General features: G+C 34.5%; 1 protein-coding gene across 1 annotated transcript; it reads right to left on the bottom strand.

Annotated features, from left to right (window-relative positions):
* Positions 1-5,415: 5,415 nt before the first annotated feature.
* LOC149567367 (small ribosomal subunit protein eS4x-like) lies at positions 5,416-11,039 on the bottom strand. The gene is made up of 5 exons (XM_089820547.1): positions 10,887-11,039; positions 6,973-7,050; positions 6,618-6,798; positions 6,379-6,476; positions 5,416-6,145 (listed from the first exon to the last, which is right to left on the bottom strand). Exons 1-5 carry the CDS (start codon positions 10,887-10,889, stop codon positions 5,714-5,716), a joined length of 792 nt encoding a protein of 263 aa, XP_089676673.1. The 5' UTR covers positions 10,890-11,039; the 3' UTR covers positions 5,416-5,713.
* Between the last annotated feature and the right edge of the window lie 1,609 nt (positions 11,040-12,648).

Below are 12,648 nucleotides of genomic sequence, written 5' to 3'. Positions count from 1 at the left end.
ACCTTGATCCACATTTTCCTCATCTTCAATCAAATGTTGTGTAGTTTCCCGAGATTTCGATATTTCTTTTTCGTTCTCATTAGGATCAAGATGATTGAATAGTTTCTCTTTGGTTTGGAAATTTTCACAATGATGCCTTGATACAATATTAGACCCTTCTTCTTCTATAGGCACCATTTCTTGACCATCTCCTTGATTAGACATAGAAGCTTTGTCTTCTTTCATGCATGAAGATTTAGATGAGACATTTAGATCTAATGATGTTCTCTTATCAAGAAAATAATTCTTGCACAGGTCTTCTTTCTCAAGTTCTCGTAGTGTTTAAAGTAAAGAAGGATGTACTTTGTTAGGATCCAAGCGTGCATTGCCATAGAAAAATTTGACTCGATTGGGATCAATGGAAGTATGATTTTGATGAGCAATAGGTGCAAGCATTGGGATACCTTTTTGACCACCACTATCCATCTTCGATTGACATGAATCACTTTTCTTATCAAGTTCTTCCTTATGCTGGCATGTGGAACTTCCTTCTGAGAATGATTTTGGTTTGTGAGAGAAAAATTGATTATCTTTACCGTCTTCTTCATCTATCTTTTGCAAAGTTCAGAGCAAAGATGGATGAATCCCTCCTAGATCTAGTTTTCGTCCACCATAGAAACTCTTCAAGAAGCTTGCCTGGTTAAGATCAATAAAAATCTGATTTTGCTGAGATATAGGTGCATGAGAGACATTTTTAGTATTCCTCATTGCTGATTTAGATGAAGCACATTTTTCAGCAAAGACTTCTTTATCTTTATATGTTGAATCTTTTTCCAAGAAGGCTTCTTGATCATGAAAAAGAAAACCATAATCCTTTTTATCCTCTTCTTCGATCTTTTGAAAAACCTGAAGTGAGTAGGGATGAACCATTTTAGAATCTAGCCTCCTGCCGCCATAGAAATTCTTTAAGAATTCAACTTGCAAAGGCTCATTAGGAATCTGTTTCTTGGGATATGAAAAATATTCATCATCATTATCGCTAGCACTGTCACTTTCAACTTTTCCCTTGTACTAAACCATGATTCTGAATTTCTGCCTTCAAATAGAGTTGCTGATAATCAATCTTTAAAATAGAGTCGCCAACCTTCATTCTAGGGAAGGTACCTTTTATCAACCATGTTATTGATTATTGTTCACTTTATCTTGGATGTGACCAAGATTTTACCTATTTCTTCTTGGAATAGCAACCATTCTTTCGATAACCACAACATTTTGACCAATAGGAGATCTTTGCAAGATTTCGCCAAATTCTTCTTCTTCTTCTAGAACCTAGTTCACTTGATGGTATTGTTGAGCAATTTGTCTACACATCTAGGCTAAAGTGTTCAAATCTTAAATAATATCTTCTTGTGTGTCCTGAAACCCAATATTCAGTTGTAGAACTGGAAACACATTTTCATGCGGCCATACCATCTTACTTCATTACAGACGACTTATTAGTCTTTCTCATTCGATCCCCAATAGAGTCGCCAAAAATCTGTTGGTAAACAGATTTGTCACAATAAAATTGGCCCAACGGAGTATGTGTGGCAAACCGTTCACAACAGTTGGATAGGCCCTTGGTATGTAGCCTTCCTCTACATTTAGAGGGGCAGCGCCCTCATATGATATAATTTTGAAGTTTTTCGAATAAATATGAAATCAAACTTTAAAAGATGAGAAAGCTTATGATGACAAATGCACCACACAACTTCACAGCTTTTTTAAATTAACATAAAACTGCTAATAACAGCCACCAAGATCTACACTTAAGAACTATTAGTAGCAAAATGTTGATCCAAAGATTCATAAACATCTGCACAATACCGTGAGAATGCTCACTGCAAAGAGAATCAACATTTCTAACAATTTAGATTCGAAAGAAGAGAATTGAAATTGCACATTCCTTTATTTTCTTGCACCAAGAACCTAAAAGGAATTTCTGATTACAAAGACAAAATTTGTACGTACCTTCCAAATATCATCTTCTAATCAAAATTTTAGCATAGTGCTCCCCTTTTTCTAAAGTCTAAAAAGTCCCTTTACAAAGTCCAAAAGAGCCCTTATATAGACACAAAGGTTAATAACCACCTCTTCATGGTTAATAACTACTTCCCAAATACATGATTTGGGTGAGGTTAATTAACCTCTACAATATTAACCCAAAATGATCAAAGTCATAATTTACAATGTATGACTTGAAACTTATATCTTCTAGGATCTAATTTAGATAATTTGTCTTGATGAAGAAACTAGAGAATCTTCTTGATCCCAATCAAATTAGTCAGTCGGTCCCTCTAAAAGTAAAGTGAAGCCACTTTCAAATGCATTAGGAGACACAAACAAATGCAAGGAAAACAAGGAAGCCTATGTTTTTCTAGCGTATACAAAGATCACTCCTTGTATAGCAATATAGGTGGCGAGGATATCTAATGCACCAAGAATGATCCCAATTGGGTGTTCCTTGAGGGAAATCCAAAGCTCATTGGAGAAAGCATAGTGCCACATCCTGTGCTTTGTATATACTGCCTGATGCATGCCATTATGAATTCCCAAACTTTTCTCTGTATGTTTGAATGATGCATGTTGTGTGAAGCATTTGGTGGATTTCTTCTATAAATCATCGCAAACCTTATTCTTCATGATATGTTTCACTCATGATTTGGCTCTGCAATCATTCCAAATGTTTCCTCAAGACAATATCACTCTAAGGCATTTAGCAACACAATTGGCACTCCTTTGTATTACCACGCATACACCTTATCCATTTGCACCCATGGATTCTTGGTGAGAATGGCAGAGAAGTCTGAGGTGGTGTTACATGATATTTGCTTCATCATAGTGGCATCGTAATACCTTCCTTATGCGGATTAGAGGTGATCATTATCTCCTTGGTTGAATTTTTGCACACAGTGACAACTTGCTTTGACAATGATTGTGTTGATCTACTTATTTTACCAAACGATTATCGAGCCCTGTCTATGATCTTGCAAATACCTCTAATTTTCATTAGGAGTTGCGGACTGGAGGATGAAATTTCCAAATAGTTCACATGTCGCACCTAAACTTTGTCTTTTCTAAGGTATTTTATCAAATGGTTCATGTGCTTGTCCACGGTCAAGTTGAGAATGAAAAAAAATTGGATCAAACAGCTCCCGTGTCTTGTCTATTTTTGCAACTGCCGCTGATCTTCATGCACTCGAGCTGAAAGATGAAGGGAGATTGATCAAATAGTTACCTTGCCTTGTCATTCTCTCCACGCGAATATTCAAAATTTCACACTGGTGAAATACCGAACTCATCACAAGAAAGAGTTGTCAATTTCTTAGTGCGGTATAGTTCCTTCACGAGCTGGAATGAGACTATGGATTGCCATCACATTTCATAAAACAATGATAGACATATGCTTTGAAAGGGACAGGCATTGTGGCTCCATTATTAGACATTTTTCCCGCATGGAATAAATTGTATTTTTCTTGTCCTTAGATCTAATGGGTATCATTGAGCGGCTAGCATGCTATGGCTTCAACATCTTATTTGAAGGCCTAGCTTTGACAAGTCTGCTTGAAAATCTTATGGCTCGGGTTTTGTGGTATTTGGTCAAATAAATCATGTGCCTTGGCTTTTAATACATAAGAAAATGGAAATGTACCTTGGCTTTTAATACAAAAAAAAAATGCATTCCATCCCTCCAAGACCGCTCAATGAAGAACAATTCCGGCTTTCAATATAAATTCCCCGAACAATCTTGGAATTCGTGTGTAATCTGCACTTGAGCTGTATGTATTGACTGCCTAACGCTTGATATGGCTTGTTTCTTCATACAATTCTCATGTGAAGAAATTCTTCCAAACATTCATGTGCTTTGTCTATGTTGCCATTTAAATGCCGTAGGTTGTATAAATGAAGGGTAATTTTGCAAATGGGTCACACACTTGTTCATGATTTCTATGTTGCATTGGGCAAGATTTTACCAAATAATTATCATGCTTTATTGACCCTTAACCTGAATTTAGTGGGCTGGAGATTGAAGAAGTATGAGCATGGAACCTGCACATTCTTTGAGTATTTGGAGACCCTGCACCATGTACAAACATGGATCTCGACTTGTGTGGGAGTGATGAGTATGGAGTATATGTGCTGGAGTTCACAAAATAGGGATGTCTCTTTCCATAGACTATGTCATCCACCTCGAAGGTATTACCAAAACAACATGCACCCCACGCAACAACTCATCCTATATGAAGAAAATGGCAATGGAGATCATAGCTAAAATGATGCTTTCAAACTGAATTTCTTTTTCTTGCCAATCTTGGAGGAATGACTCTTGACCTTGTAAATGGCATCAGCCTTCTTATTGCTTGCCAATAATAATTTACTCAATTTGAACCACATATAGAATCTTTCAGATTTTGAACAGAGGTTAATTAACTACCTTCAAAATACATAATTTGGAACTTAAACCTTTTGAGAGGTTAATGATGAGAGAAAGAATACGTAATTTTGGAGAAGTTAATTAACCTCTTCCAAAATACATAATTTGAAACTTATCATTAACCTTTTGAGAAGTTGATGGTTAATGATAAAATTGAAAATTCGTATTTTTGGGTCTCTCCATTAACCTGCAATAACTTCAGGCTCAGAGGCCAGATTTTGAAGATTCAGAAATGTGAGGCGGAGCTCAGAACGAGCTGGAGATACTGGAGGGCAAAATTTCTCAAAAAAAACTCAAAGATGAAATAACCATTTTAATGCTTTAAAATGGAGACATATTTCAAGAATAACTATAGCATTGATAATGTAGGAATTGAGGTAATTTTGATATCCGGGTAACATACAGCAACTATATGATTATCTTAATGGTGATGAGATGATAAAGCTCTGAACAATCAAACAAAGACTTATGAGCTTGAAGGCTTTTTTTATCATTAAAACTAGTCAGTTGACATTGTAAGACACAATTTTAGATTCAACTACATGTCACTATTCCCTTGGCTAGTTCAATAAACATCTATTACACAAGTTGAACCCCTACAGAGGATATAGAATTGAGCACTAGCTTCCTCACCATGCAGGGGTGTGGGAAATCTCCCATTTGTTTTCCAAAATACTCGTGAACTTCTAGTTTTTGTAGATAAACAACTAAAAACAATCTTTGAATATCATTTGTCAACATTTTACCACTGATATTAACCACAATTCTCACAGGCTCAACAAATTTACACAAAGTTTGCCATATTCAGTTCTAACAAAATGTTAAACATGGTCACTTTGACCATAAAAAAGTAATCAATAAAATTAAAACCTCTAACAAACTTTTTGTACAATGTTAGGCTTTACAGAACAATTGGACAACAGTAAGCCATGTGAATAATTTGTCATATTTGTAGGCATAGATAACGAAGCAAACAGACCTAGCATTTAAGTAAATATAGTGCTGTAAACATCATCTCACTTGATAATTTCACAATTAAATAATTCTCATGCATCTTCCATGCGAGAGACATAACATGATTTTGGAAAAACTGTTTTGAGTACTGCTAATGCTAATACAAACCAAGCTTAGAAATAATTAAAATTTCAAATTTTCAGTGAAGGCGTCAAAATTGTACATAGACTACACTACATCCTAGAACTCTCAAAATGACCAATGTTTGGCTATATTCAAAACAATTATATTTTCTAGAAACCAAAATCAAGCAGCAGCAGCTGGAGCTGCATGGCGTTTCTTGGCTTCTTCAATGATAGACAGCTTGACCCCTTTGCCCTTTGGTAAGGATACCCAAGGCTTTGTGCCCTTTCCAATGGTAAACACATTACCCTGTCGTGTTGCAAATTCCTGCCCAGCTGAATCCTGGATATGAATAATCTCAAAGCTGCCCTTATGCTTCTCCCTGTTCTTAATCACTCCAACACGGCCTCTGTTACGACCTCCAGTAACCATGACAATATTACCAACATCAAATTTGATGAAGTCCTTGATCTTGCCCGTTTCCAGATCAATTTTGATAGTGTCATTGGCCTTGATCAACGGATCTGGGTACCTAATGGTACGCCCATCAAAAGTGTTAAGATAAGGGATACCCTTATCTCCAAACTGAACTCCACGAACTTTGCAAAGTTTATACTGCAAAGAGGAGAAACAAAATTTATTGCACATTTATTGTCAAATCAACAGTGGGAAGAAACACTGCAAGCAAGATACCATGCACTAATTTTAAAAGATTTCTTTAGATACAGATCTCACTGTTTTCTATATTTTTACATTTCATAACTATTTTTGACTTGTCCTTCAAAATATGATGCATGTTTTAGCAAATCTGATTTCTTAGCAGGTTAAATAAAAAATAAGCATAATACCTTTGCTTCCTCATCCTTGATTGAGTGCAGACGGAAACGACCTTTAGCATCATAGAGAAGCCTAAAGTTCTCATTGGTCTTTGCAATAGACACAACATCTGCAGGATAGAAAACAATTTTGGATAAACAAAATTAACTTCCACAATCGGCAAAGTTTCCATACATGTGTTTGTGCCCTCAATATGATAATCATAGTCCAAGACATGTAAAGAGAGATAAAATCAGATCGATGTACACACCCATGAATCCTGCAGGGTAGCACTTATCAGTTCTGACTTTTGCATCAACAGCAATGAGTCGTTGCATTACAATAGCAATGACTTCACGGTATGTCAGGGCATATTTCAGCCTATTCCTCAGAAGAACCACTAGAGGAAGGCATTCTCTTCCCTTGTGAGGACCCGCTGATGGTTTAGGTGCCTACAAGAGCAAAACAACAATATTCCTTACCAACTCAGATGATAACACTAACCGCATCAAATAAAAATAAGAACCACTTCACGTATTCCAAAAAAAAGTAGTTGTCTGAAAATTTTTAATTTAAGAAAATTGAAACAGTCAAAGATTGGCAATTTTGTATAATTTATAACTTACAAAAGCACCACCAAGTTTGTCAAGCATCCAATGCTTGGGGGCATTGAGCCTCTTCAAATGTTTCTTTAATCCACGCGCCTGCAAAAAAAATGCATGTCTGATATTAGAAACCTCTATAAAGACTATATTCCATGTGGCATCAGCAAATAATAATGGCTACTCTCATTCACATAGCCAAAACATTTAATTGTATACTGTCAAAATAGCCAAAACTTTCATCTCTCATTTTAAGAGAACAATTCAAATGATTTATGTATATACTAGAAATTACAACACATTCATTGTAATTTCAACCGCAAAATTAGAAATCAGTACAAGCTCAAAAGTTCCAAAGAACAAACTTAAATATTTGCATGTAAAAAAAGTAAAATTGCAAAGTTCCAATGAGAGTCACTTTGATTTTTAAAAACTAAGATTTCGCCAAATGTTGAAGAAATTCAACAATTGTACAAACATTTCAGCAGAGCAAATATTAACTGGAATGTTTGTCTACTGGAGGTGAGCAATAAACTTGTCAGCTCTTAAAGAAAATTCAAAAACACTGATACACAAAAGGAATCAAATAAAGCTTGAACAGGACACTGCAATCCTGTCTAGTCCATCAACTTTTACTTAGATATGCCACCAGAAACAGTCAGAAAAATAATCCAGTTAAAATAAGTCACCTGAACTATAACACAACCACTGTATTCAAATAACAGATACTCACAATCTAAAAACCTTGAGGAGAACCCAAGAATGAGAATATACTGAGTTTCTGGTACTGTTACTGATTCAGGTTTGGGTTTGGGATTTGGGTTTGCAGGTTCAATCAAAATATTTTAGTTGGGGTTTGGGTTTGCTTTATTAGGCCTATCCATACAAACATAAAAAAAAATTTATAAAATATAAAATATAAAAATATATACATATATGCAGCAGCAAATAAATTCATGATACACAGCTATGCTGATCGTAAAGCAACATAACAGAATAAACCACCATATATATAAATGATATAGTTCAAAAAACATTGCCAAGTGCCAAAATACAACAAGATATAAAATATTTGAGTTGAATAATAATCATGTCAGCATTAACAAAAATGCCATCACTGATTGCGTATCATCAAAAGTCTTCAACTTCTTCATTTCCCACAGCCGAACTCTCAGGGTTTTTGCAAGACTTCAAGAAACCAAACTCTCCACTGGTTCTCACAGCCAAACTCTTAGGGTTTTTGCAAGACCCTGTCTGAACCAAGGGCGAACCACATCCAAATCCAAATTTGGTCTGGAACAGACCGGGACCATATTGATCTCCAGAAGAAACTGGTAACATAGAGAAAATATCTACAGATGGTATGGATCAACAAAAGGGATTGAAAATGGAGCTACAGAATACAGGAGACAGGAAAAAAATAACAAAACTAATGCAAAATATAGAAAAATATTGCAGATAATGTGAAGCTACAAAATTGCTGTAAAAAATGCTCTAATAGAGATAGTTTCAGAACATGAAAATTACATATAGGCTATAATATTATTTTACCCAGGGATATCCCTGCAACTCAGCCCAGCAACCAACCTGTCCTTGGCTTACATAGGCTATATTTTACAGACATTTATATAAATATCAGAGGCAACAAATCTTCTTTGAAAGATGATTTCCCCTTGCCGAGTATTGACATGACAGTAGATTCAGCTGTTGGACATACTTTGTTATCATTTGTGGATGGATTCTCTGATTATAATCAGATTCGTATTCCTCTTGAAGATCAATATAAGACCACATTTATTAACACCTTTGGGAATATTTTGTTGGGTTATGATGCCTTTCGGATTAAATGATGTGGGTGCAACCTATCAGTGTGCTATGACTCTGATATTTCATAATTACATACATAAGATCATTGAAGATTATGTCAATGACATAGTTCTCAATCAGACACCTTCAAACTAAGAGCCCATGATAATTTAAAACACTTAAAAAATATCACCATATGATTCCTATAGTTTTGAGGTAGACTCAACGCCATTCCATGAGTTGAGAAGCACATAAGCTCAATAACACACATTCACTTCATGCTATATATATAACGCAAACCAAAAAAATGGTTTAGCTTCCTCAAATTAAATGTATAGAGGTTTATTCACCACAAAATATTTACTGCTAATATTACTAATATATCCTTATTTATTGGAGAACTCAGTGAAATTCCATACAGAACCAAGCCTGTAGTGTATATAATATCCTTTTTTTTAGAGAAAAACTTACTGTAATTTCTTACAGAATCAATCCCGTAGTTTAATACATGAATCAAAAATTTCAAAATGTAATAACAATTACAATTACTCATGAGCCCAATGCAAACAAAAATGAATACCTTTGTCATTTAAAATTTACAAGGTTCCTCCAGCCTCATAAAAAAAGCAAATTACAATATTTGCTTCTTCAATTCTTTAGGAATTAAACAATCATTACATTGTGCACTCTTCTAATTAAACAGCTTAAATTCAACTCTTGTAAAAAGAATATACTATCTAGCCTTTCAATGTGCTTGTTTCCTTCTAAAGCCTCGAATGTGACAAATACAAATTGTAAAGCAGACATTATTTGAAATCTATTTTCAACAAGAAGGGTCGGACTTATCCAAGGTAATGTTAATCACAAATACTAGAAATCCATATATCTAATGGATCATTGCCTACTGTTCATTATACAATGATTAAAAAATTCCCAAGACTTTGTAAAGGAAATCGTGCACTGACCCGATAAATTCATGGTTTTAACCAGTTTTAATCATGTGCAGAACTTCTGAATGGCAGTCAGACCAAAACTTTATACTCTTAACAAAGAAAATTGTAGAGAAAGCATACTAATTAGTCTTTCAATTGAATGTCATTGGCATGCATTTGATTATATTTTCTTGGTCCCCACGGATACCCTTGATCTCCACATACACCAACATAGGACTGATAGTATTACAGCAACACTAGGGTTATTCTCGATCCAATACTGATAATAACTCTTTTATAAACAGGGCTGGAGTGAAGATTTTTAGATTCTATTGTTTTATTAAGAGAAATTGACTATCCATCTGGAATGGAGATCAAATTATCTAAGTTTGAATCTTGATTATTTAGATGATACGCCCCCTAATTTACTACCATGCTGTATCTAATACTATAGTTGCAGAAGCGGCTATTTTTTATATGCTGATGGCTACATCTAGCAAAGAGCGTGGCAGAGATCTCTAGTGACAATCGATATTCACTTGAAATGGAGCTAAATGGCCTAGAAAAGAAATGGCTAACTTATAATCAAATAGTTATACTTTCATTCCCCTGGTCAGTAGAGATTAGATGTACCAAGCCTACCCGTATAGTTAACAACGGGAATGTCATACCTGAATGTTTTGTAATATGCTACTCCGGAGACAACATTCGCATTTATTAAGAAAACTTCTTTAGGCAATTTAAATGGAAGTGCATTCCTTCCCACAAAGACAAACACTAACGTACCACTGGAAAATCACAAAAATAAGGCTATAACGGACGCTATCTGATATTGCTTTATAAAACATAAGTTTCAAGTATTGTTTCATTTATTGACAATTACTTATACCACCACTCAAAACGTATAAGAACATAAAAGAGAAGGTATGTGATCTCAACTATCCGTAGCACAAAAGCAAGTGAATCTGCAGAGAACTTACTAAAAATTAAATCTTACGGATCTGAGATCTAGGCGCCCTAAAATAAAAGCGGAAGTAACGAGACCTAAGAAGAATGCAATTCAAAAGCCCTCTTAAAAACATCCATTCACGAAAAGTAAGCTAGCTTGTACAAACGCGTTGTACAAGAGATGAACAGAATCAAACAAGAATACAAACTTCAAGACTTCGTGTATGAAGAGGATGAATAGAATGAACAAACCATTTTGGCTTCGCCTCTGCACTTGTTCCTGCGGAATACGCTGCAGCAACCTTCTGCTCAAACAAAGGAAGGAAGGCAAAAACTTCAAGACTTATGCTTAAAACCCTAATGAACTCCAAAAAAAAACCCTAGCCGTCTTAATTTCATAACAATAAAAAAAATTAGCGACAATTGTGTCTTTTATTTTAAATCCCGCATACCCTATTTTGTTCACTCGGGATTTTGATGAAATGATTTGTAATTAAGGGAATAAATAATTTAGTCTTTTATCTTTTTATTAGCTTAATAATTATAATTTGTTAATTAAAAGTACAATAAAATAATAAATTCTAATTTTTTTATGTTTTAAGATAAACTATAGCTGATGTAATATTGGTTAGCAATAGTTGTTTTTAAAGTTTGTATGTTTTAGGTCCTATTTGGTTGGGGAAGATGAATTTCTATCATAACCAGGATATTTCATAACCAGGGTTTTGAAAATCCAGTTATGTGTTTTAGGAAGATAGTTGGACCATTTGGTTGACACGGAAGATGAATATACAAATCCATATTCTGTATTTGGTTGCCAATTTAGAAATTGGAATTGGAACAAAATATGACTGGGAATATCTTTTTCTTGCATTTGGTTGTTCATTTTCGAATTGGAATTGGAATTTGAAGTAATTTTTTTTAATCTTATTTTATTAGTGAAACACAAGTATTATAATGAGTAAAGTATTCATATTTAATTTAATATTTATGATACTAATTTATTTATAATTAGAATACATTATTATTATTTTTAATTCTTGAATATTCACAGTTTTATTTTGTTAGTAAAGAATAAATAAAATGATTATTATTTTTTTATTTTAATTCTATTTATTAGCAAAGAAAAGTAAAAAATAATCATACTTGCAATCATTTGTACAAAGTTATTTTTTGTCCCATAGTTGGAAATTGTGATCATAGATATTATATATTTTTGAAAAATTATATAAGACAAATTTATCGTCGAATTGAATTTATCATCGAATTCATCTGAACTTCATAATTGTCGAACTCGAACTCAAACCTTGTGACTTAGTCGTTAAATATGAGAACACCAAGAAATCCACGCTCTATACCATTATACCCCACATTCGATGAGAAACCCTCTCATGCTGCTCAGTCTTGCCATTACTGTCAGTATTGTTAGATGGTCAATCCTACATATATAAACTAGCAATCTCACCTTGGTGTGCAACGGGTATGCCAAATTTATTTTGGAGATAAATTATAGAAAAAAATTGTATTTATGTATACGTTTGTGTTGCACGTGATAGTCTGAAATCAACTATGCATCCACCTAAAAGGATCCAAAAATGTCTTAAACCAAACCTCAAAATAACTTGAAGATAATTAGGCTCCTCACTCCATTAGAAATAGCTTCATGTTTGAGATCTCCATCTTTCTATGTCCTTATGTCTCTCTCGCTTCCTCCATCCCTCTCTCCCCCCCTTCCTTTGTATATGTGTGTGTTTGTGTCCTCCCTCTGTCCCTCACCCAACCTAGCCCACTCTTCTCTCCCCCCTCTATGTATATATCTCTCAAGGACATCTTTCTACAGATGCAGGAACACACAAGCTCCTCTCTCTCTCTCTCTCTCTCTCTCTCTCTCTCTCTCTCTCTCTCTCTCTCCCTCCTATCCTACACTCTCTGCCCCTCTATGTATCTCTCCTTTTTAATAAATTTGTTAAGTTAGTTAATTATTCAACAAAATATGCAACTAAAATTTTACATG

Source organism: Cupressus sempervirens, chromosome 3 (assembly GCF_028749045.1).
Source record: "Cupressus sempervirens isolate cs-2001-9-10 chromosome 3, ASM2874904v1, whole genome shotgun sequence".
In the NCBI taxonomy this organism is placed as follows: domain Eukaryota; kingdom Viridiplantae; phylum Streptophyta; class Pinopsida; order Cupressales; family Cupressaceae; genus Cupressus; species Cupressus sempervirens.
The sequence above is the reverse complement of the archived record's forward strand: the minus strand, read 5'-3'. Positions and strand labels throughout refer to the sequence as shown.

Coding starts and splice junctions, on each gene's coding strand:
- LOC149567367 (XM_089820547.1), bottom strand. Junction 6,799..6,972: donor ACAAACTTGGTGGTGCTTTT/GTAAGTTATAAA, acceptor TTGCTCTTGTAG/GCACCTAAACCATCAGCGGG. Junction 6,146..6,378: donor TCAAGGATGAGGAAGCAAAG/GTATTATGCTTA, acceptor TCCTCTTTGCAG/TATAAACTTTGCAAAGTTCG.